General features: G+C 43.8%; 1 protein-coding gene across 3 annotated transcripts in view; it reads right to left on the reverse strand.

Moving 5' to 3' along the window:
• Window positions 1-27116, reverse strand: part of LOC148650755 (protein phosphatase 3 catalytic subunit alpha-like) — a 102702-nt gene that overhangs the window by 64997 nt on the left and 10589 nt on the right. The window contains exon 1 of one of the 3 annotated variants that reach the window (XM_088604881.1): window positions 11028-11290. The exons of the other annotated variants lie outside the window; for them this stretch is intronic. Coding sequence (XP_088461007.1) covers window positions 11028-11046 — 19 coding nt within the window. The 5' untranslated portion in view covers window positions 11047-11290. Of the gene's footprint in view, window positions 1-11027; window positions 11291-27116 lie in introns of those variants that run through there. 3 annotated transcript variants of the gene reach the window in all.

Here is a 27116-nt window from a genome sequence, read left to right on the forward strand (position 1 = left end):
ATAGACATGGTAAAGGGACTCCAGACATTCTGAAAGGACGCGATACAAGTATAACTCTATTGATCCTGATCCCAGCTTTACAACCTTGACAGTGATTCAAGCGCTGCAGGGAGAACCGCAGAGAAGAGCACTCAGGACTTTGAAATAAGAGCCATTTCATTACTCTGAGCCCCCTTTGCTCCTTGAACAAACGAGCTGGACACCTGGACCTGGCTGAGATCTACCCACGGTACAGGCGCAAGGGCTAAACCAAGTATGAGAACATGACCCATGTGACCGGCCTCCGGCACGTCTGCGCTCCACAGCGCAGAGGGCAGACCATGCTGTAGCTGCTGTTGCCTAGCAACAGTGCCAGGCTGCTGGAGGGGAGCCACGAGCTCCGCACATCAGCTCTGGTGATACATGGGCTTTGCCCCCTTCGCCCCCCTCCTCCCCTCCACTTGCATCACACACAGCCGGAGTCCTGCCACTCGCTCGCCTGTGACATCGCAGGCCCCTCGCCCATGGAAGAAAAACAGCTCTCAGCCGGCCTGAGACGCAGAGCAGAGAATGCAGCTCGTGTGGATGATGATTAGTCCTGAAACTGCACTCAAATACATTCCAGAAACCGGTAAAGACTGAGAGAAAAGGATATCTGATTGCAGTGTGAATCTCTTTCTTCTCGGTGCTTCTCAGGTATCTCTGGCTCCGGCAGGGAAAGCCCTGATAGGAGAGTTATTGGAAGAGATTTGTCACTCATGTGTCCCCCGATAAAACTTCAGAGGTTATAACAGCCACTGGGATTGAATTTACACGTCGGTGTTGCGCCTCACGGTGCTCGCCGCTGTACTGGATCACCGTCACACTTCAACAGCTGCGGTGCAAAGGTGGGATTCCGGACTCTCGCGTGTCAATCCGCTCCTTTTAAATAACAGAACTCAGGCAGCACCGTGGGAAATAAAAGCATCACCAAAATCCAGGAAATACAAAAAACATATTGCTCTGAACGCATCTCAGTACGTGATGGGTGCACTCACAGTTTCACTTCATAGCTTCACAAACAGCTCCTTAAGGGATCTGTCCTGTGGAAGGGCGGTTTGGACTGGGAGGCCACTCCCAGGCCTCGGACCGACAGAGCAGACAGCACACAGGATGCTGACACCCGGGAAAGCAATTTAAAACATCAGCACTGGAAGCACCCTGCTGCAGGTCGTGCCTCCTGGAAATGATGATCACCTGCAGCAGTCTGACCTCTGGACTGCAGTCGCGCTCCTCTGCTTGTGCTCTGCAGCTGGAGGACACAGAGCAGCAGATGGACAGGACACCTGTCGAAGCTGGCAAGCAGGGACAGGCTGCTCAGCCCGTCTGGGTCATTTCACTGCTGGTAGGTGAAAGATCCAAAAATCTCATTCAGCAGTTTTGGGAAGCTGTTGGCACCTCTTGAATGTGAAACAGATCTATACCGTTTACAATAACATACAGTATGTATCAAAATACATGGTGGAAATCCATCCATTTTTTGGTAATAAACATGACATATTGTCCAAAGACTGTACAGCAATACTTGCCACTGACAATCTGCCAGTGGTATCAGGCCACACACTGAACTCTGCGTTTTCCTGAGCACAAACAGTTCGACCACTTCTCTCTAGCAGTACAGTCCCCGCCTGGCCCGATTTTTTCACAACTAGATTATTCCAAAACTGCAAAATTAACCACGTGTGCTTTAACAAAAGGAGCAACTGGTGTCCCAGTTTAGAGAATGCGTTAGTGGTTTTTGCCCAGATATTAATCAATGTCACATGAATGGCACTGCTAAACTAGAAGACATTTCCCTGTAGAAAACATTTTTTCCCATTTCAGATCACCTGCCCCAGAAAGCTATCTGGACCATGAAGGGTATTTAGACTTGTACACAGATGATGCTGTAGTGACTGTTGATAAACGCTGTGTGAATGCCTAGTCTGATGTCTGATGCTAGGTACAGTATATCGACAAGATGTGGCTGGCCTGAGGAGCCTCAGGGACAGCTGTTGACACAAGGAGCTGTGGCACACGGAGCGAACTGCCTGTCTGTGTCGTGGATCCTGGCTCTCTACCACCCTGGAAAGAAGTGGTTTTGACAAGCTTCTAGGTGCAACAAACTACCTGCTGCCAGTTGAGGATGATGGCTTTGTTGTGTGACCGTCTGGAGCTGTGAGTGAGGCCATGCCACTGCTGAAGGGAAGCGGTGATCAGAGTGTGAGACTCAGGTGCGAGCGCCTCGTCTTTCAGGGAAGCCTTAAGACAACGCACGTCAGGAGCTGCGAAACGCTCTCGCTCCATCGACTTGAAGGGCTTTCTTAGAAACCTGCCCTTTTCTCCTTCTGACAATGTTTCTGTGAAACCTGGAGATCTGCTACAAGCTACCAAGGAGTACAAAGCACTCGATTTTTTACGAGAACAGAACAAAAACTGTGTTTATTATTTAAAATCCCATTCCAAATGTATCACCCTTTTACTGTATGTAATCATATGGTACTGTACATATACAGTGCATAGCAAGGCTCTCTTAGTATTTCAGTAAAACCTGAAACAATAGCTGAAATAACATTGCTGTTTTTTATTCATTATGAGCTCGGTACTTCCCTGGTTTATGTTGTATAATCTGGAGCAATGTAAGCCCTACCGTAAAGTTCTCCATTACATATTTACAGACCAATTTCTCAGTACAAAGTCTTCCACTCTCCTCATTGTTTCCTGCTCATTCACTGTAAGAAAGACCAACTTATCAAGCAGCAGCTAACAGAGTCTGAGAGCATCGCTGTTGCCTGCCCACCTGCGTGTACGTACGCTCATCACTCACTCCTCCCCGTGACGATAACAGAGACAGGAGCAGCACACAGGCCTGTGGTACAGTAGCAAAGCCCTAGCTCAGATCACCTGCAGGTATAGGATACCTGGGTACGGCCACTCAGCACACCTGTGACAGTGTGTCCTCCGTCTGCAGGGTTGCTTTGTCACAGCTGATCCTTGCTGGACCACCACCTCCCCGGAGGTGCTGAATAGGAACAATGCCTAACAGCTCCCTTGAGATATTGCAGGAATAAAATATGCTTAGAAAGAAACTGATCTGCTTGAATTATAGTTGAAATAAAGCCTACAGTTAATATATTCCTGACCGATGTTGCCATCTTTTTAAATTGTAAACTCACACCACTCAAGTAGCAGCACTTGCAAAGCATTAAAGGCCTAATTAAGGGCACCACATGAAAACCCCTCAGTAAAGCACTTGGTTACTTGACATTCTAGAATTTATCTGTTGCCAAAAATCTTTCGTCACCATTGACATGGAAAACTGAAGACGCCCACGCTTGCTGAATGCAGTAAACACAATATGGGCCGAGGTTTTGAATAAGAGGCTCCTGTGGCAGATTCCTAGCTAATTCAGAGTAATTAAAATGATACAGTGTGAACAAAGTTCACATAAAGAGCAAGATCAATGTGGGTCTGTGACCATACAGCAATGCATTTTCTTTCCATTTAGAAATAATCCAGGGAGGATGTTCCTTACTCTGTCACTTGGCTCTTCCTGACCTCGATGATGCAACAGGTCACAAAATAATTAAACTAACCTTTCACAACATATGAATGCAGCAGACCTTTCCCAAAAAAATGGCAATATGTTGCAATACTAAATTATTTATTTTAACGAGAAAAGAAGAAAAGTGGTTTCAGCTGATGCCCAGTACAGTCCTATTGCTTTGCTGGGGATCTTCAGTCCTGTGTGTGAGGTCCCTTGGCATCACAAAAGACATTTCAGTTTCATTAGCATTTCACCTTCCGGCTGCTTTCACATTACCAGTTACGTCCATAACGAGAGCCCATGGTTTTGTTGCAACTGAATCACAGGAAATGTTTTATTTCTTAGCATTTTAAAAATGCATGTACAATACATTCTGTGTCAGTGTATTATAAATGTAAAGTACTGTATAGCTGCAAGTATGCCGACATGATAATGCTTCTAAAAACTCTTGGGCTCAGCCACTCCTAAAGCCCCCTTCACTCATTCAGCTGCAGGTGGCTCTACCTGGCTCATCTGTGAATCACTGTCTCAGCCGTTGGCAGTGCGCCACCTGTCATCTTCCAGGAGACAGCAGGTGGTACAAGGGAAAAGCACAGATACAAATGAAACCGAGAAGAAACAAGAATAAATGCAACAGCTTAGGAGTAGCATACCCAGAGGAAACCTAGAAGAGAAATGGTGTGATAAGACTTCTGCACCATATACTGAACTGGCCCCAGTGCATTATTCCTCTCCCTCTTCTGTGGAATCCAAAGGGTGGAATACTGTACTTTCTGCACTGTCTGGAATTCAGCACTTGTCTCAGGTGTGCTTAGACAGAGTTCAGAAGTCAAAACCTCTGCAGAAACTCACAAACCTCCTCCCCTTGTACTAGGACTCTTGAAGTCAGGCCACAGTGAAAGGATGTGCAGAAATGTTGTTAAAAAGTCCCACTTTTACTCCAGAAAAGCAGAAAGGCTATGTTACCTTCATGCGAGGAATGGAGAAGCCTAGTGATAGCGGGCGACTATGAAAGGTCATAGAGATCTAGTGTTGTCAATGTAATGATCTAGTGTTGGGCGTTACATACGGGAAAACAACGCTTGCAGTAAAACACAATTAAATGTCTACCACAAGCATCCGAAACAGAAAAAACATTTCTGAGCCATCAAAAATACAATGAATTGACTTCAATGCAGGATAAGGTAACTTTCCAGGCTATTAATGAGAAAGTAGCTAAATTGGTGCGAACAATAAGGGATCGTTTTCAGCGTGTTCTCATTTACAGATTGTGCAGGCAGGGGTGATGCTGCCCACAAGGCTGTTAGCTACAGGAGTCTGGGTTTCCTCCACCTCTCATAACACCACCTTTAGTGAAACAGAATGAAGCCTTAATTATCGTTGTTTGTTTGGTTTTCCTGCTGGTAAATCCCATGCAGGGAAAAGGTGTGTGGAGATTTTTTTCTATTTGTCAATCAGCAGTTTTTGATTACCTGTTCCAGACTGTTAAAGTGATTACAAAAAACCTGATGTATCAGCCCAGTTAAATCACTACTAGAACAAACAACAAAATGACACTTGTACAACTAAGAATCGTGTGGAAAACACAGTAAACCTAAAGAATCTCAAGAATAATGGAGTTATCTTAGCAACCTTTTAAGACACCTCCAGGAGGTGATTTCTCCCAGTCCTGTTCCACGCTACCAGCAGTGGATGCATAGCACAGAGTTCAGGGCTGAACACATGAAACTATCCAAAGGGCCAGCACAGGTGAAAGGAAAAGGATACAACACATAAAAACGTTTTTTAAAAGCTATTTCTTGAACTTGAATGCTGATGAGTTGAACCAGATAAATAACAAGAGTGACATTGATTCACAACATTCCTGGGCTGAGACTTCTCTGTGGGCGACTTGCTGTCAGTCTGACTGGGGCCTGCTGTCAGCCCACAGAGCTGAACACAGCTTCACAGAATCATCACTGAGGATCTGCAGACTAAAGGGGCTCTGAAACAATAACCCAAGACAGAGAATACAAAAGCCTGAAACAGAGATTAAATAAATAAGTCTGCTACTATCAACTACAAACTGAAACCTTCAGCTGCTATTTAAACTGGTGCAGGGAAAAGATGTCCCTGCTTCTCTGTAGAGAGGCCCTCCAGCTGCCAGTCTGTGACGTTCATGTTCTCTGTACTTAGTCCTGCGATCTCCTAGTGGTCAAGCAGTGGCAACAATGAGCCAAGAAGAGGCTGGGTGTGTATAATAGGGGTCTTGGTGTCTAATATAGGAGCTAGGGGGCTAAGTGCAGCAACTGGAATGAGGCACCTCATGTGAGGGCACAATAGCAGCACCATACCCAGGAGTCCCAACCTCTGCTCCCCACTGTAGTCAGATCAGATCAAGGATATCCCAAACCCAGCTGCCTAACCAGCTAAGCTGCTGTGTTACACAATATACCACTATATTATAACCGGAGAACATGCGTGTTTCCAGTAATTACGTGCAAACATAGATGGAGAAGAACAAATGTTCCCTGGCAAGAGCTGGCTGAGATGTGTATATTACAATATAGTCATATTTTTGTAGGAATTTGTAGATGGGGCAAAGTTCTGCCCCACAACAAATAGTCAAAAGCCCATCAATGTAGCACCATGTACAGAAGGTAAAAAAAGATGCTTGGTTTCTATATGATTTGTTGCCAGCAGGTACGCTTCCCATCAACATTGCTGCTTTCCAGCAATGGGGAAAATCAACATAAATACTGAAGTTCAAGTAGGGAGCTACATCAGCATGCGTAGGCTGCGACGGAACAAGTAAAGGTTTATTCCAGCTGAAGAGAAGAAAAGAAACAATGTTTTTCAGCTGTGGAGCCTTCTTCACTTGACACCTGAAAATGCTGCGTTTCTTCTCTTCTCATGAATAAATACCGTGTCACTTATCCCACATCTGCAATAATCACATCCTGTCAATTAAAGCGATAGCAGATCAAAAGTGCTGAGGTGCCAACACAGCCAAACAAACACGCAGCTCGTAGCGTTTGGAGGGCTGCACCCCCAAGATTTCTCCCGGGGTCCCCCGGGTACAGCCCTGCCCATCCCCGCTTTTCCATTTTTAATGACAACATGACAGGTTTTAACGGGTGCATTTTAGTTTTTTTGATCGGGTCCTAACTGTTTCTTTGTCTTGACAATATAGGTTTGCACGTGGGTACGTCTCAACAGAGCCCATAAGGGATGAGCATCCTGTGTCGTTGCCCCTAAGAAAGACACGCACACAGCCTGAGGCTCACCCCGAGAAGCGGAAGTGATCCCCGCCTCCCTGGCGGACCCACACAGAGCCCTGACCTGAGCCCTCGTCGCCCCGGAGGGGTACCCGCCCTCGTCGCCCCGCAGGGGTACCCACCTGCGTCGCCCCATCAGTTACTAGACTTGCTGCAGGCTGAAGATGGTGAATTCACGCCTGAGCGATGTAACACATACCTGGAAGAGAGTAAATACCTCGTGCTGGCCGTCACTGCAGCCCGTGGCATCGGGGGAAGATTCCCCTTCCGTGACGTACAGAGACATGAGGTGCCCTTTAGAAGGGGGCTTGTGTGGACCACAGACTGGTGCTTTGCTTTGCTGAGGGGCGCTGCCGGTCTGGGCCTTGCAGGAGCCCGCCGGTCCGTGAGGGAGACTGTCCACATCACGCTCCACGGCTCGGCCAGGCAGTGTGTGGAGCTCCTCTGCCGCCCTCTACCCCCCTGCAGACCTCAGGGAAGCTTCCTTACGTAAGAGGGCTCAGTGCCCTAGAGCTGCTGCAAATGACACTTAAATAATTCAGCGCCACGCGAGAGCAGATAAAAAAAATGTAGAGGCGGAACGCACGCTGTGCTGTCTCTGACGGCTCTACAGTGATTAAAGTTTTAATGATGATTACTGTATGTGTTTTTCTTCCGGTTCTGGCTGCCGTTATTTTAGGCCAGACTTGTCTGCCTCATCTTGTGCAGCGAAGGTAACAGCCCTTGCTAACGACTTCATTTAAGAAATAGATGTTTTCCGGCGTTTCGAGGGTGTGAGCATGACTGCTGAGGGGTGGCTGCATATCTCTCTTCCGACAGCACACCAAGCTAATATATAGTCGGTCATTTTCGCCCAGGAAAGATCACTATGACTATCCAACAATTTGAGAATGAAGTGGAGAAAGGCTGATACTGGTCTTCAAAAAAATGACACATATTTGATTTCTATGACACTGTGCCAGGCTTTTTCTAAAACCTCAAAATGCATGAATGAAATTCCATCCCACGAGAGCCCATCAGGAACAGCAAGGCCAGGCTGCCACAGGCAGGGCGGACTCCGCAGCTCCCCGCTCAGTACTGCTCGTGTGTGGCACTGGCCACCTTGCACCCTCCTGGGAGAGGGTGACTGGATGGAGAAACGTCTCCTGCTTCTCCCCGTCTTTTTGGAGCGAAAGGAGAGAGAAAGAGTTAATCCTGAAACTCCAAATCCCTTTAGAGTAAAATACAAAACTGTTGCAAATGCAACTTCCTACATAAAGCGCCAGAATACACAGGACACTGCGTTCCCTGTACAGACAGGACAGGCTTAGGGAGTCATTCATTCAAAATAAGAAATGTTCCAATGGGCTCCTCCATCTCTTTCAATAGCTAATTAAGGCAACATTCAACAACAAGCCTGGGCAGCTTGTTACAAACTCCCACAGCCCTCTGCATAAAATGCAGAGTACTATTATACAACTATTTCAGTTCTAGCTATGTAATGTATCTGCTGTATGCTGGGTGAGTGGAGTATTCTAATTAAATCTGAGAGCACTTTTTCATTTCTGTCTGTGACGTTGGTGCAAGACTGAAACAGTTCAGGCTGTTGACAGGAGAAAAGGGAGTGTACCTGTATCAAATCTTTCAACTCACTTCTGTATTTTAGATTTAGAGGCCAGGAGCGATGTCACATAATGGGTACGTTTTACACGACAAGCCCTTTTCTAAATGCACGCTGCCGAGGTCACAGGTCACAGGTGAGTTATTTCACCAATGTTCTGAGCTGACACTGGGGCTCCCACGCTAAGGTAGGTTAGAAATTTAATTTGCAAATTTAATCTAGTAGAATAAAACAGCAGGTAAAGAATGATGATTTTAATTATAAAGAAATGAAACATTTTCCCTTTTGTTCCTTTCAGCAAGAAAGTTTGGTTCAGACAAACAAACAGAAGAACACAAACAAAAAGCTTGTCTTCAGTCAAAAAGAAAAATAAAGAAATGGAGTTACGTGAGCTCGGTATTATTTCCCTAAACAGGGAGATCCAAATCTAATCCTTTTATACAGCCTTTTCCCCCCCCAAGAGGCATCTCTAACATATGGACCAAAACCACAATGACCTTATGACGTTTGTGAGACTGGATTTCAGAACTACTAACCCTATGCTGTGGTTCTTGTGCAAAATAACACCTTTTTAGAGTCTGATGAAAAGTCATTTTCCTTGATAAACAAAATCGAGGAAGCATTTCTACGGCCTTTCCCTCTCACCTTCAAGTACTACAGAGATCTAATCTCCCTGACCCTCCCTAATATCCGTCTCGGAGTGTAAAATCCCCAGAAACCTGCCTCTCTCATCCTGCCCAGCTCTTTGCATCTGCCACATCTACAGACATGGCAGCAAGACACACCAGTGGACGTTGTGCCCTCCAGAAGGGCTCCTATAAAGCTGCTTCTTCCTCTTTTGAAGCAGCTTCTGTTTGGAGTGTTGAAACACACAACATGCTCTGCCCCCGGGCTGCTAGTTGCCGGCTGTGCTCACAGAGAGCACGACTCGTAATTGCCAGTTGATTCATAGACTTGTCAAAAGCCTATGCTAAGAGCTGCTGCTTGACTACATCAAAAATCATGATTACTGTCATCGGACGTCTGCATGACTATTATCTTGTCTTTAAAAGTACACTGGATGTGCATTAAATCACTGACAACTAGGCTCTCAGAACCTGAGCTTCATTCTTAGGGGCAGGTTTTACAATATAGCACAGAGTTTCAACCATGAAAACAATGAAGAATTGTTTCACATTCATTGTCAACCCACAGATCATGGCATGCAGAACTAAGACACTCGCGTGCTAGCACACAGTGCACAGTGGACAGAGATGTACAGTACAGTTCACTTCCAGAATAGGGCAGGCCAAGAAGCAGCTTGCAAACTACATTTCTGCAGCTTTTACAGGCATCAGACTAGCAATTCTGATTACCTGAAATTCATCAAGTGTCACACAGCTGGCCAGTGCACATCTGGGCTGTGATTCCACATTCACAAAAAGGCACCGTCCACGGGGACTGTACCACTCGTACCCTGAACCACAGCTGGGACCACTCCGAAACACAGAGGTTTTAATAAGAATATCAAAGTACAAAATTACTTATTTTCAATTGCAATTAATGCCATTTACAATCGATGGATTTCAAATCACACTTAAAGAAAACACTTGGTTTCCTTGCAAAAATAATGAATGTTTTTCCAGAGAGGAAATACATTTTACAGGAGAGATTGGTCTACTGGAAACAGGATTTCGCAGATCAACTACAGTACATAGGGTGCTGTCAGACAGAAAAAAACTTTAAAGCAAGACTCTGTAAAAGCCTGTAAAACTCTGGATAGAGGGGGTACAGCCAGCTTGAAAACTCAGACTGTTCTTCTTTTAGCTCCAGACCTCAAGAACCCGGGAGTGGGTTTGTAACAGCAAGATCCATTACACAGCACCTCGCGAGAGCCACCCAAGGCTGAATCCATCCTCCCGGCTGCCAGAGCCGAATCCCTTACTGCGGCTGGGGAAGACACCCTGAGGAGGTTTCATTTCCCCGGAGAAGAGCCACGCTTTCTCCCCACATGCTGACAGCCACAGGTCCTGCTCAGCTCTGCTCACTTGCAGTGCTGCTCTCAGAACCACTGCAGATCTGTTGCTTTGTAACCTTGCTGCTTTGCTGTAATGAAATTCTCTCTGAATATGACTTCAAACACGAAACACCGTCCATCTGATATTCAGGACATTTCAGATTTTGACACAGAACTAGTGTGACAAAATTAAAGTGAAGATTAATTTACCATTCTTGCATTTTTTTCCATTCTTAAAACTAATGGTTTTAACCCTAATGGGTGGAAAGTGTAATGAATTTGCAATATGGTCACAGAGAATAGAAAATAAATGTTATCCATCCAGCCACAGATACTGTATACAGTAGCACCCCAGGTCCAGAATTGAATAGAATTTATACAGCAGCAATGCTACCCAATAGCAGCAATGCTACCCAGTGTGCCAATAATGCATAGCCCAATAACAATTATTATTAAAAGATAAAAGAAACTATACATTATTTTTGCAATAAGAGGTACTATTGCAACTACTTCCAACAGTAAATTGGAAGTTCAAATTGAAACCGTTAATGGTAGCTGAATTGGTATGAGTGGTTAAGAATATTAATATTTAAGAGTAGTTCTGTCTAGTTGAGAAAACCAAGTACTTACAAGAACCAGTCATTTTCATGTTGTTTTTGCCATTCCATTATCGTTGTGATGTAAACACAAGCAGACATCCACCGCTTTCACTTTTGCAAATGTTTCCAGTACCTAATGGTTTGTTACTAATTAAGATGCAAGCATTTGTATTAGACAACTTTTAAAATCAAATACATCCACACCTTAATTTGTATTGTACATTGTCTCCTGTAATAGACACCTCCATTTGAAAGATAAGGTGTCACGATCGGGGTCCCTCCTCTTAAAGGGCGCGCCGACCCTTTCGTATTTTAGTCGATTATGTGCACCTGCCCCCAGTCCTGCCCCCTTATTCAAGTCTGGTGCTCTCGCTACCCCTCGCTCAGCACTGGGAGATGGACACCCGGAACCAACGGGTCCAGGAGAGACCCGGCGGCATCGGCTTCCTCGTTACTTTTTTAACTTCTTGTTCCTGTTCCGGATTTTCACCCTAATTTGTTTTGGATGGATCCCCAGTTTTTGGATCCTGGTCTGCGCCCCGGATTCCCCCTTGGGCTGTTTGGACTCGTCTGCCTGCGCCACGCCCCCCCCCGAGCACCGCATCACCGTCGTCACGCCCCCCCGTCTGTCAACCCGTCCAATCCTGCTGTACCTCCCCCGGATGTCCTTCTCCGCTTACTTCCGGAGTAGGCACCCCGCACCACGCTTCGCGTTTAATAATAATATCATTAATAATTGCTTACACTTATACAGCGCTTTTCTGGACGCTCCACTCAAAGCGCTTTACAGGTAATGGGGACTCCCCTCCACCACCACCAGTGTGCAGCCCCACCTGGATGATGCGACGGCAGTCACAGTGCGCCAGTACACTCACCACACAACAGCTCTCAGTGGGGAGGAGAGCAGAGTGATGAAGCCAATTCATAGATGGGGATTATTAGGAGGCCATGATTGGTAAGGGCCAATGGGAAATTTCGAGAAACACCCTGGCCACTGAAGGACGGTGCCTGTTTATAGTATAGTGTCCCTGTCGCTATGTGGCGCATTAGGACTCACATGGACCGCATGGTGGGCCCCTCCTGTTGGCCCACCTCTTCCCAAGAGGTCTCTCATCCAGGTACTGACCAGGCTCACACCTGCTTAGCTGCAGTGGGCTGCCAGTTGTGAGTTGCAGGGTGATATGGCTGCTGGCTAATAAGGCTCCTAAGAAACAACTACATTTAGTTACAATCATTTTGCTTTCCAAACAAATTCTCCACAAAACATCTACTTCTGTCAAAATCTGTAGTCAGTTGCTTGCCAAAACAAACAAGCTTCTGAGAGTATTTCTATTTTAGGACATTATTACTTGACACTTTACAGCTATATTAAAAAAAAATGTATTTAAATTCAGGACAGGATTTAAAACCCCAAAATATTCATATTCTTGTACAATGTGAAAATGTACAGTGTATTAAATATTCTATTTTTTAGTGCAACTGTAGTCCTAAAATCTGATTATCCTAAAGAAACAAAAGAACAGTAATACAATAAGTATGCACTCATCAACAAAACCATTCACTGCACATTTAATTCCCAGATGAGTAACAACAAATTCAAAGGATTTATTTTCAAGATAAGAAAAAAATGTAAAAAGCAAAGCAATTATCTTCGGAAGGGGAGGAGTGGAATGCACATCGCTCAAATGTCCTGAATTGTCAGACAGCTGAACCAGGATAGATTTTCAAGATTTTCAAAAAGTGGCAGAGCACTTGGATTTCCCAGAAGCTCTAGAAAATAGTTAACGTTGTCCTGATTGCTTTTATAGCAAGTAATGCCCTTTATAAGCAATTTTTATTCTAGTTATTTTATACTGATTAAATAGGCATTAATGCATGCTTAATAAAGGCAGAATGCACTGCTCTGTTTCCACACCAAATATTAATGATATCAGTGAAGTATTAAAGAAAATCTGTCCATTAAGTAAAAGCTTTTTAATGCTTGCGTGTCTTTCAGTTGTTCAACACGCCTCTCATACTGCACACCCAACACAACAGGCTCATACACCCCGTCCCTTACGCACTACACCCAAAGCCTTTATTCTGTTTTAGTATTCCAGAAAAACATTGATTTCAGGTGCAATTTGTCATTCATCGTTAAGTACTCCTATATGCAAACACAGCCCTGATGATGTGCTCTGTGGAAACAGCAGAGCACGAGCAGGAGAGAGGCAGGCCTACAGAGAGACGATGTGTCTGAGGAGGGGGCAGAATCCTGGCATGAGAGCTCACAGGACACCACAACAGACAGAGAGCTTCAGAGTGCAGTAGCTGCGCGATATGACTCTCAGCTTCATGCATACTGTATTTTAGTGTTGTTTTAGTTTAACCTAGAGAGTAGATAGTTTCGATATTGAAAAACAGATTCCATTTTTTAAGAACAAGAGTGGATATATATAATTCAATGCTAATCCCCTGAATGTGGGAGCCCATAGAATCTGTTTCATTTTTAATGACTCAGTTTTTCGCTTTGAAGAACAGGGACTTGTAGTGTCAAAGACTGAGCTTCTAATTTAAAGTGAAATGTAGTGCTGTAGTTGTGCTGCGTTGAACAGCACTATGACTGCTGGCATCATGTGTGCTACTGAATTATCACTGTAACTGTAAGTGCTAGTGTCTTCCATCCAGCCTCCCGGTGTTTGATGGGTTCCCAGGCCTTTGTTAAACTCCAGCCCTGAGGAGCAGAGGAAAGCTGTTCAACCGGTCCAACAACAAGCTGATGTGGGTCATTAAGAGCTGACCTGAACTAAAAGTTCCCTGAGTTTGAGTGTTATAGGCTGTACAAACCTTTTTGCTTGACTAATTTGAGCTTGGACCTGCTTTGTCTTTAACTTTTCAAAAAATCTGGCGACAAAGGCAGGTATTTTAAAGAGGGAAATGCAAAGGCAACATTATCTTTAAAAGTGCTGAAGGACTGAGCACCCCTAGCTGGTCCACATTACGATGTATTCTTTCTAGGTTTTTCATTTGAACTGAGAACAGCAACACTTTTTTCCACATTATACTGCTATTGATGTATTACTTTATATTTCACATTATTATAATTTCAAAATTAACATCTGACAAGACAAACAGAGCCATAACTGAGGAGTCACACAGAGGGACACATCTCTGAGGGCAAGGCTGTGCAAAAATCTTTCACACATAAAGGTAATGATCTTTGATGCAGTTTATTTCTTTAACTAGCTGTGTTCTCTGGGCTCATAAAAACAATTTCAAAGTCCCCTCCCCCTCTCCCTCACTCTGCTCCCTCTCTTCTCTCCCCCAGGGAGACGGAACAGATGAACAGACTGACGATGCATCAGAGTCCCGAGGCTTCAGGCAGGCAGTGCGCCATGTTGAAGCTATCAGAAAGGACAGGGATGACTACCACACCAAGGCAAAGTACTGGAGAACAGCAATAATGTTCACTGAGGAACATCTGCTCAAGGTAGGATCTGCTCTGACTGCTTCACATACACTTGGGCCTGAAAACACGGGGAACGTGATGAATTTGTTCCACTAAGGGCTCTTTGCCTCTCTTGCTTCAAATTCATTTGCTTGGCGAAAAACCTTGTCAAAATTAAGATTGATTTAATTTTCATATTGTCTGAGTTCTCGGATTCACAAAGGCATTTTATTTCTTTAAACCCAGGAGACAGTATTTTAAGTATTTTAACACTAGGTAATGTAATGTCAATATTCGACATCCATTTTTGTGAACCTTTTTCAGTTTGAAAAAGTTTTTAAAATTACGTTTCTTGAGGGAGATACTCCAAAAAAAGTCAGATCTGTTTAAAAATGCATTAAGCAGTTTATGTGTAATAAACAGACAGATCAACAAAAGTTTTTTCTATAAGAAATTAAAAACACTTAAAAAACCTTTACAAATAAATTGTTCATTAATGTAGGATCTACCACTGCAACATTTTCAGTCTTTAAATTCATACTGAAAACTGCAAAAGCGATCCCACTGTAAAACTTACTTTTTATCTCGTCACAAGCATTATTTTCAAGAGTGAATGACTTCAATTAAAACACAAATCAAAGAAGCCAATTCATCAGAGGTAATCATGGGACACCTGAATTTCTCCAGAAGAAGCATGCTGACTGGTGGTCACGCCCCTTAATCACAGACATATCAGCTCTTGCTCTTCACAGTATTGCTCTTACAATACTACAGCTTCCCCACCTGTCTGACCACTTCACCTGACAACACCTCCAGCACAGCTTCAGTTACGCCCCAACTGGGAAGTTCAACCCATGATCTCCCAACACGCTGCTGCTACCGTTTTTAAAACTGCACAGCCTAAAACCTCCTGGTCAGCTCGCTCTGGGTTTTTATTTCATTTAGTGTCTCATGACTTAGAGGTAAATAATCAGACAAATGAATGGTCCATGAAGCTAATCGCCATGGATGAAAAATATTGGCAATACGTGGACACTAACCTGATAGACTCTTGTAGTAATTCTTATATTAATTTTGTTTCTCCTGCTGCACCACCTGATACTGTTTAAATCTTTAAGCAAACCTCCAGGCTGGTGTTTGAGTTCGTGCAGTTGGTACATCATAAACACAGAGTCCCCACTGGGCTTGTCTAATACTCACAGGCTACCTGGTCAAATGTGAAGAAAAGGTCAGCTCTTCCCTACTAACTCCTTCAAGCTTCACAAGATGGCTCATTAAAAATACAACGAGACTCACTGTTGTGATGTGCACTACACGTTAAGGATGACTCACCCTGGTCCTTGTCTTCTGGCAACTTACAAGAGGGTACAAGGTAACCGATATGGTGACTAGAGTGTGTCTCACAGACAACAGGAGCTGCACTGAATTCAAAGCCAGTTCAGACCAGGATTGTTTCTACTGAACAAAGCTAAGACTCCATATTGCCTCGCTGAACGCAAGCTTGACTGCTGTAAGACCAAAGCAGTGATCTACTGAGCACATGATGTAGATTATACTTTTGCAATTGTAGTGAAGTGCAGATCAACAAACACGACTGATTTAATGCCACATTGAACACTTGTTTCGAATAGGTCTAATGCAGTCAAACCTGCAGTGCAGTTGCTCTTAGGTATTTATTTGGCCAAAATAAGGAACATGGGAAGAGAGGCCAACATGTCAGTTATTCAGTTAATTTGCAATGTGTTGTTTTATTTACACAATGCTGACAAAGCTGTCAGAGGGCACAGCAGCCTATTTTGACATTTAAGCCCAAATGTGCATCATCCGCATATTCTGACCAAAGAGAGAAGAGTCAATCTTTTTGTCACTGATCTGCGTCTCATTATTTGTAGGGAAGAGTAACTTTTCCTAATAGGTATGTCTCCTACACTGGTCAATTACATGTATAAGAAAAATCTTGATATTATGGGTTGTTTACAAATATAGACTGTCTACATAAATATGCATTATGTTTATTGTAACATTTTGTATTTCTAATCTTTTATAATGAATGTTAATGCTGCAAAGGACGAAGATGTTAGTTACGTTTAGGATACATTCAGGCAACATATATTTGCATAAATTAATTTAACACCTAATAAAAAAAATATTTAATCCAGTCTTTTCCTTGGCTTGTTTTAAGTCAGCCCCCCAAAAAGTTTAGACTTACAGTAAACTAATGCTTTCAAAATTTCTTAGAGGGGAAAATTATTTCATTGATATGCTTATGGAATATGTGCTTCATAGAAAGAAGGAATTTTATAACAGAGTAGTTGAGCACTGCAAAGGGGGGGGTGGGATCAGTTACCAGGGCTCTTTTAGTGATACAGCTCTCCCTTTGGCCTCCCACACACTTGTAGACACGCAGACTGTGTGCAGGCCTCTCCTCAAATCAGCTCTGACAGCTCTGTCTGTGACAACGATTGGCTCAAAGGTGGATGAGGGGAGGAGTCTGTCTGCACTTCCTCTTTCTGCCCTGTGTGCGGTAACAGGGTTAGAATCCTGACAGCTGTGACAGGAAAACATATAACTTTTTTTCCCTAAAACGGTAGGTATAACAAAAATAATTGGAGATTCTAAATTTAACAACCTAACTGGTTTTGATATCCTGTGCTGTTCAAAATTAAATGTCATGCACATGTGTTGTTTGTCTCTCACATTCTTGAGCTCAAATGCTTCATGTTTAACACTTATGAAGACTCTGAAGTTTGCAAAAGGCACAATCCAGTTGTCCATAGCAAGATCTGCTGCTCTCCTGAGTAACACCACTACCAGGATGCTGCACATGCAATTTTAACCCCCTTCCCCAAGAAATAATCTCTTCTCTCCTTCTCCGTACATTGCAAACTGCTTTTAAAGTGCCGAAAGAATAATCCATCCATGCACGACAGAAACCCCTTCAGAGAGTCATGGGGAGCCTAATCCGACAGGAACAGGGCACAGGGCAGGACCAGGCCCCGGACACGATGCCAGTCCACTGCAGGACACAAGCACTCAGGCACCTGCGAGGGGGCAATGTCGAGTTGCCAGCTAGCCTGGACAGCCAGCCTTCGGTGCACAAACCCCTGCGTGAGAACAGGGGAGGCTCACACAGCTTCCCCTTATATCAGGGACCCTGGACCCAAGAGCAGTGACCTGCAGCACTGACCACCACCCCTCCAACAAGAATCATGTTATAACAAGTGATGAGAGAAGCAAATGGCAAGTGTGGGGGGGGGGATTTATCTGAGCTTAGTAGGTGAAATAAAAAATAAGCATGTCTTCATACTACATCCCAGTCCTTACATCCAGTTCTTTATTTTTTCTTATACTAAAAATATGCACATTTAAGATCAGACATTACACAATACCTGCTCAGTCAGCTATAATAGCAAAACTGCATCACTGGGTAACTTCTCTCCTGCACAAGTCTCCTGACAGTATATAGCCCCATGACACAAAGGTGCTTATTAGCTCTCATTAGCATTTCTGTACAGCATTTGACATAGAAGGAACTACTGACTATTAGTCACAACAATTTATAAGGGGTAATATTGTGGAATACTTTGAATTATGCTGTGTATCACTCATTTGCAAGAGAAACCTCCCCAATATATTTAGTTTCATTGCTTGCCGTACATTCTTTGCAAATGACTTCTTTATTATAACTCTACACTGTTTTGTGCTTTAAGGGGTCAGTGATGCTGCACTTTTAGACCTGCGTCGGGTGAAGTCCTTAATCGCCTTCAAAATGATACAAAATGTTGTAAATGCCATTAATCACACTGAAACTCTGAGATAAATCAAGAAACCTGCAATGCCACGCGGCGCCAGGGCGTGTTTGCGAGCGTGCAGGAGGCCGGGCCTGGCAGCCCTCCATGGCGACACACAGCTGTGTCTCTGCTGACAAAGCCATGAGCTTGACTAGAGGAACATCACAACAAAGGCCGTAATCCAAGCCACATTCCAGAACAGAGCAGTGTCTGAAAATCAGCCAGCGGGGCTGAACTGTGTTCAGCTCGGCTCTATATTGGCAAAGTCCTCCTCACTGCCTGACCCAAGGAGGAAGCTGTGAAGAGCACAGGCCAGCTTCCTGAAAGTGCCACTGCTGAGGGAAACAGGGGGACAGTGGCTCCTGGACTGGATTCCTTCAGCACCCAACCTGAAGACCGTGATGACTCCGCATCTTAAGATGCATCTCTGAAATATACTGGAAGTGTTGAAAAAAAATTATTTTCAATAGCACTCACAGCAACATTATACTTTAACACCGGTTTGACACTTTTGTCCGTGACCAGTTCGGTACGTCAGTAACAGAGACCCTCTTCCAGTTAAGTGGAGCTCGTTCTGAAAATACATACTCTGTATTGACTTGCACATTTTCACTCAGACAATTAAATAGCATTTCTGTTTCAACAAAGGAGAATTAAAAGAGATAAGCCTCTCTCGCAAGCTGTGTTTTAAGTAAATTTTCCAATTTCTAAGTCAAGGAACAAGATGTCCTTATGACATCGATTTTGTAGGATCGTGCTAAATTTAATATTTCAATGCAGTCATTTGTAACCCTGCTAGCTAGCGTAAAGAGCTTGTTATAGCAGCATTGTCATGCTATTGTACAAGGCTATTCGACCGTGAGCATTTACACTTGCATTCCTTCTTGTTTTTTAAAATGTATCCCACCTATTCATCTAAGGTAGAGAATCGTAGCTCTTAAGGTCACAGCGAGATTGGAACACGAACTGGTACCTGATGTTGCCCCCTGGCCAGTTTCTAGATTTTGTCCAGTTGCTACAAGGAATGCTGATGGGACAATCATCATGCAGTTTAGAAAAGCAGAAAATGACAGTGATCACTTTGTCTACTAAGCACATCTTGCAGCTATGAAAATAGTCTTGAAACGGCATGCTCGCACACTTCCAACAGTTTCATTCCTGCTTTCCAAATGAGCTGAGCTGTGGTATGAAACTGCCCTTTGATGTTTAATCGCAGCCTGGTTTACTCACACAACAATATTCACCAGGCCGTTATAACAAAACAGAGGTGGGCAGAACCGGAATACATGACTATAGCTGTCAGTAGTATTTCCAGAGCACACGTCTGTTCCTGACACGTGGTGGACGAGGTACTCTGCTTGCATAATCACATGATCGCCGCTTGTCATCTTTGTGAGAAAATAGTAATATCTCACAAAAGCAACAATAGCATGCAGAACACAGGGGTGCACATGGGGGAGAACAAAGGTACATACAGCACCTGCTCGCCTGCCCCCAGCAGCAGGGTGGTGAAAAGACTGAATCCCTCAACTGACACACAGAACAGTGACAGGAGCTTCAGCAAAGCCGCACACCTCCTGCATACCCGCGAGGGAGAGGGGCTGTGTGCTGTACTGAGTGAGAATAAATGGCTCAGGTTTCAAATTAAATGTGATGCATTAGTGAAGCAAAAAATCCGCTTCTGCTGACAGTGGGTGTCATCGGCTGAGCCTGTTTTCTCCCCATTTCGGAACGGTTTTGGCGCACAGACATTTTTTTTTCGCTTTTTCAAGGGAGCAGTAATTGAGTGTGAGAGAGACAGAGAGAAAGAGAGTTGTCTTTAAGATAATTAAGTCTTGTATTGTTGATATAAGACACCACTCTTCCCATCATTGCCTGACAGGAAAGCTGCTGTTAGCATTCACTGAAGCCTGGCACATGAAAGCTGGATGCGGTACATACAGGCCTGATTTCATAGGCATGATGGGAGGCGGCACTGCCATCTTCCCAGTGGGGCTGCCACTGAAGGATTCAGGAAACGCTTCTCTTTGAGAAGAGCTCATCTCATGAGCAGTTCTTTGTCATGCTTCTACAAATGTTTTTATGTTATTTAAAGACACCATTTGTCCCAAAAAATGACTTGAAAAACTGTCTGATGCTGCCAAGCATCCCATCCAGAAACAATTCCTGCTCAGAACACCGAACGAGTCCCAGATCCTGGTAGCTACAGTTTCGAGTTCCAGCCTTTGACAGTTTTGGCCAGGAGTTCACAGCATGGACACATACAGTAACCAGCTTGGGAGGTTCTCTGTTTTCCACATATTGCTGGACCCGGACTTCTGAGTCACTGGCCAGGGCATCACTCTGATTCAAAACGGATGCCTGGCAGTGCACATGTCTCTAAAGATGGTTGTGCACCCTCTCAGGCCAGCGCTGGATGGAAGTGGCAAAATTCTGTGGGATATAGGACTGGTTTTCCTACAGAACTGTTTTTTTCCATATTGGAGCATGTTCAACTGCAGAAAGAATGGCTGTGCCAGTTCTTAAAAAATAATTGCCAAACTTAAAAACAGAACATTAAAAGAAATGCTTGCACACAAAATCAAGCAAAGCAAGTCTGGCGGGATACTCACTTGAGAATGAGAACTCAAGACGAATCTTCCAGATCGAAGTAAAAAGGCTGAGACAGTCCATAGTAAATATTTTCCAGGTGACATTAAATGTTCTTTGCTTCAGTATACATGTTCCTCCTATTTTAATCTCTAGATAAACTAGCTGCAATCTCCTTGTCCACATTGTCACCTCACAGCTACTTGATTTACTTTTTTTGACAGAAAAGTTCTGGGCCAATTCAATGCTAATGACAGAACAGCCGGCTGATAACAGCAAGAAAATTAAGCAAAAAGCCCACTTTGGGAAGAGAGTAAAGACTTCTCTGAGATAATTAGAATCTGGTAATTTTCTCTTAATGTTTCTTTCCTCAAATAGACTCCTTTACTGCGCCTGTGTTCTCAAAGAAGGGACTGTTCTGCGCTGTCTAAGGGACACAACAAACCAAGTGCTTAATCATTTACCTGAAGGAGCCTCCAGGCATCTTGAGAAAATTGTACAATTCACAGAAATCAAACACCGCACTTAGGCCCAATAGTACTAACACAGATAATGACCCAGAATCACAGTTAGAAAGTAGGCCACTCACAACCTTGACTGTTCTAGCTCTCCTGTAAATCAGCAAGGAAATTGATCAAGGGTATTCTGAGCACAGAACTCCCCAGGCCTTCCTGACCACATCGCCGGACCCACACCCTCCCGCCGCCGGCCCGCACACGCGGACCAGGAGCACAGCGGCAGCCTGCACACGCGTGAGCGGCAGGACACCACGCCACCAGCAGGGATCCACGAGGGCTTGCAAGAGGGCCTTTCTGGGCACAGGGAAGCCAATCTGTAATCAAGAATCGCTGATGAGTGGCGCTCTGAAAGGAAGCCAGGACGCACGTGGCTGTTAATGGCTCTTGGCAGCGCGGGGGAAGCACTTGAATTGGAGAAGCTGGTCAAACCTGGCAGATGTCAGGCTGTGACCCAATTGACCGGATCTCCCCCCTCCCCTCTGGAGTTTAAATGTCGTGGGGTCCAGCAGGCTGTCACACCGGACGTCAGTGGAATGGAGTCTGGTTTTGCTCTTTCATAGGTTCAATTGTGGAGAATGACAGTGTGAGTGGTAAAAATAAAAAGTATAATAAGGACCTGGAGCAGGAGTACTGGTCCAAGAGTGATGGCCGAGGTCACCTGCACTCAGGTGAGAAGCATCACAACCATAGATAAGAAAGCGTGAAAAAGAGGGAACACTAAAGGCTATTTATCCATTAGAATTGTTAGTATTTTATTTTTTAAAGAGCTACAATCAAAGAGTGTAGGAAGAGGATGTAAAAAGTTTCAACTGCTAAGGTCAGTGTTAAACGAAAATGTTCTTTTTACATTTCTATTGATCACTGTTCTCTGAAAAAAAATGCTTCATGTCTATTTACTTAACAGAGGAGTTGCTACTGATGATTTGCTTCTTCTGGACTGAACAACTTCTGGAGTCCATTCTCTGGCATTGGGAATCAATACTCTCACAGAGGAAGTCAAGAAGTGACCACTTGCTGAGGAATCAATACTTCGGCACGGAAGTCAGTTTCCTTCTGTGGAGCCCAGTAGCAGGCACTTCAGATTAACTCCTCAGACAGGCTCCTGCTACTGTGGTGAGCTCATGCCACTCCACCAGTGGGAGTAACAATGTGGGATTCACCTGAACACTCGCTGCATGTCTTTAGCCTCTTGTGTAGAATACTGCACGAGCTGCTTCATACTCAAAGGAAGGAAGAACTGAATGCCTCACATGTTTCATTGTTAGCACAATGAGAGGTGTTAAGCCATACGCTGATTATAGTGGTAAAGTATTAAACAAGCACTGACAATATAATACACAGGAACCCACAGTGCTGTCCTTCCAAATTTCAGGCAAAAATAAGATCCTGGTTCTTCCACTATGTACATAATGAAAGTGTGGTATAATAAGAGGTTTCGGCACCCCTGAGGACTGCATTTCACACTGAGGTCAGGAGCTGCTTATTTACCCAGAGGGCTGTGGGAGTGCTGATGGACCAAGCTGCCCAGCCTTGTCATTTCAGCCAATACGCTGATTTCTCTCAACAAGCAGCTGGATGAGATCCTTGGATCATTTAGCTATTAACTATCAAATTAGCTAGATGTGCCAAATGGCCTCCTCTCTTTTGTATTGTTATTGGAAAACATTTTTATGTTTTTCTGACCTGCCACAAAAGGCCACTAAAAGCCTCTTAGTCCTGTAAATAGGCTCACTGGGTGTCAATGTGTTAATTATTTGATTATTGATGAAGGACTGAATTCCACATTCTCACATGGATTTAATTAGTGGCATGAAGAGTTTAAAAATGGTGTGCACAGGTGTAGTGCCGGGTGGGGGTTTTGTAGATGGTAGTGCCATTAATTTATAAAAAAAAAAAAAAAAAAAAAAAAAAGTGTTTTGTTGACAATCCCTCTGGTACACTATAACCAGCTAATGGTGATGGGTGCAGTCCTACTGAAGATCTGCCCTAAAGCTCTGTCCGGTATTCTCCTCCTCCATGTGATAATCCTGTATATCTACAGTATGTTTTCATGGATTGAACAATAGCTTTCCTAATAATGTGTACAGGTTTGTCCCCATGTTATAGAAAAGATATTGCTGCTCTGGAATTAGTCCAATGAGCGGGCGCTAGATATATTACTGGTCTTGAGTGAATGTGCTACTAACATACTGCTGAACGGGCTGGATGGTTGAATGATTCCTCTTGTTGGGACTATTCATATGTTCTTAAGGCTTTATCCTTCCCCTCTGGGCTGTCTTGTTATGTGATAGGATGGAAAAAATATATATTACAGAACACTTAGGCAAATTCCTCTACCTGTAGCTTCATTATCCTTCAAATAAATGTTGGTTGTTTTGATCAAAATGATGTTCTGAGAACAAGCTGTCTCAGCTCAGGCATGGAGCAGAAGCAGGTGTGATCCTGCAGGTCCTTGCTTGCACCCCCTCCTGGAGGGTGATGGGATTGCAGAAGTTGTGGGAAAGTAGTCCCGGATTATTTGGGGACCTTAAGTGGGAAGAAACCATGGCACAGAGTAACAACGTCAACTCTTACATTTCAAATGTTTGTTTTTTTTGGCAGGTTTGTTGTTTTACTTTCCTAATCTACAAAGAAAAACTGTGAAGAAGTTCACCTTTCTGCTTTTCATGGGGTCTGATCGTCCTTAATTAAAGTGAAAGGAGTGAAGAAATTCTGAGACCCAGGGGCATCGTGTACTTCATGTCTTTCATTGCTCTGCGTGCCTCACGATCTCGCCGCCCTGCGCTGCGGTGGAGTCATGTGGCGTCAGGACACTGGCGGGCTGCTCCGCTGTGTGGAAACGGACAGGAGCACCGATCCGAACACCTCGCGAGTGGAGCCAGTGGAGCCGGGAGAGCCAGGGGCTCACATTCTCCGCCTGCAAATGTCTGGCTTTAGAATCAGGTCTGGGTTTTGCTGAGCTCCCAAGAACTGAGTCAGATGTGACCTACATGAAATGAGAGTTTCTAGAAAACAATTTGATCTTTTTTTTTCTAAGGAAAAATGATGCCTCTGCAGATTTGAAATGGAGCTTGGCCTGCTCTCCAGATGTGCAGTTATACAGTATCTTTGATAAAAGAACAAAATGCAATGAGATGGGGAAACTCATTTCACTTGAAACCAAAGTCCTTAGCCAACTGCCTCCCAGCCAAACATACAAGTATTATATAAATACAATTCTTAGAAAACTGTGAAAACGGAAGACAAGATCTGTGCTGTATGCTGCTATGCAGCTAAAGCTGACCCAGATATGCTTCTCTGTTCAGCATGTCTTTGTAGGAAGATTTGAAAGGAAGACGTTTGAAGTTCTGCAATTAATGGAGACTTTGCTCAAGAAAAATAGTCTGCACACAAGAAGGAAAAAAACAATGAAATACCCTTGACGTCTAGTCCTAATTAGGAAGACAGCATGGATGGAATCAGCACAGCCTTTTAATTTAGCTGAGATCAAACCACTTTTGTAGCTGAGGATGAGAAAATAAAGCCAGGAACTATAAATAGATCTTACCCTAATCTGACATTGAGGGAGGAATTAGTAAATAAAATATTATACTCTATGCACAGCAATTTGTTTTTTTTTATGAAAGGACCAACATTTCTAATAAGTCTAATAACAGAATATATTGAATATCAGAATAGTAGATATTACAGTATAAGCTGAGGACACTCTCTCAACTAGTTTTGTGTTCTCCCTAAATTGTACATGTGTGTCTCTGTGATGCTTGCGAAAATATCATGCACTAGGTGATAGCCAAATACGTAATGCACATTACAAATAATGTCTCTGACATCAGTCTTGATTTTTTCATATATTTTTTATGAAACGTAATGTTTTTGCTTTGGGCTACAAGCTGTCCTACAACCATATTATTTGTCTGTTTTTGAAAAACTTGGCACTTGAACAAACCAGATGTAATTTACCAGCTGCACAACAAGAAATTCACATAATCGTAATTTGAAAAATATGCAAATTAATCTTTTACTGTTATTTCTGCAACCTAATGAAAATACAGGAATGACTATGGTACTGGTTCTTCAGAACCATGTTATTGACTTAATATTTTAGTTTCTATCTCTTAAAGGGGTACTTCAAGGATATTTGTTCCGGATCCCATTCCAGATTTTAACTTTGTCTGTATCGGATGGATCCCCTGGTTCCTGGACTCTGGACTGCGCCCCGGTTTCCCCCTTGGACTGTTTGGATCTGTTTGCCCTTCGCCACGCCCCCCCGAGCACCGGATCACCGTCGTCACGCCCCCCAGTCTGTCTACCCGTCCAGTCCTGCTGTACCTCCCCGGATGTCCTTCTCCACTTGCTTCCGGATGATACCGTCAGCATAGGGTCCTGAACTACGCTTCACGGGAGCCGTTATAATTAGTGTATTTGAAATCACAGTGTAAGTAAAATGTACACAGTAACATGTAAAACCACATTTCCATTTTACATCATAGAAATAGACAAAATGTCCAGGTATGCATAGTGCCATATTGCCGTCATCATCTGTGGTTCAGAACGAGGCAACAAAACTTCCAGTAAGGTAAAGTGGCCCAATTACATTGTAAACAATCAGGCTTGTAAATACAGTACATCTCTTTTAACCCAATATTGAAGTGTTGCTGACAGATACTACTTACTTGTGAACTCTGCATGCAGATCACATTGGAATATTTCTGTGGTGAAATACCTGCCGCACAACCTGTACTTATTCGCTCGTACATCTCGATACATTAGTCATCACGGAGACTAGTGAGCAGGAAGGGCCGCTTCATGTCACAGTTCTCATGAACTCTCGTTCTCGCCCGTGGTGAGACCAGGGGTTTGCAACAACATGGCAAACTTACAGTACTTTCACAAAGTTCACGATTTTATGCTTCATTTGGAATTTAGAAAATGTTGCAATACTACTGTCAATTAATTTTTTTTAACTGAAATTTAATAACCAGTCTAAGAAATTGGGACTACTGTTCCTTTTTAATGTTTTTCAAGTTTTAAGTTTAAATGCAAGGTGAAGAGCTTGAAAACCCTTTTCCACAGCACAATTATCAATTTGTCCTTACTGGAAAGCTCCAAATTAAAGAAACGTATTTCACTGTGGAACCAGGCAGCTGGCTTTACCCTGGCAACTCTGTCTGACATCTGTCACTGTCATTCAGAATCACAGCACAGCTCAGTGCATCCCGCAGAATGAGAAAAGAAGAATGAAGAATATCAGGTCAAATTTACCCCCAACAGGACTGGGCTACAGGAAAACTACATCTTTTATAAATTTAGGAATGCTGAATTGTGATGTAGATTTTTTATTAAAGAATCTGGTTGCAATTATTTGGATTTAACAGGTGAAATGAAACTTTAGTAATTTGCTCAACACTCTCAGCACAGTAAAGCTCCAGTACAGGTGCAGTCAGTGAAAGAGAAGGCAGTGCGGGTACTGTCAGAACAGCTCTGGTACAATATAGGCAGTACAGACGAGAAAATTATCAACACTTACTGTATTATCAAACTGTATCACTTGTGCTCCCCAAAAGTGGAAAAGCTTTGAACACAAGTGTTCAAGACTTGAACAACCCCACCCAAGTATTCTCTCACCTGTCCCAAAACACCCCAGTCTGCCAGCCAGGACCACTCTCCTGCCTTAAAACACCCCACCCTGCCTGCCAGGACCACTCTCCTGCCCCAAAACACCCCAGCCTGCCTGCCAGGACCACTCTCCTGCCTTGACTGTCTTTGCTGCAGAGCTCCTCCCTCAGTGCCGGCGC

This window comes from Lepisosteus platostomus, chromosome 13 (assembly GCF_059453375.1).
Source record: "Lepisosteus platostomus isolate fLepPlt1 chromosome 13, fLepPlt1.hap1, whole genome shotgun sequence".
Classification (NCBI taxonomy): domain Eukaryota; kingdom Metazoa; phylum Chordata; class Actinopteri; order Semionotiformes; family Lepisosteidae; genus Lepisosteus; species Lepisosteus platostomus.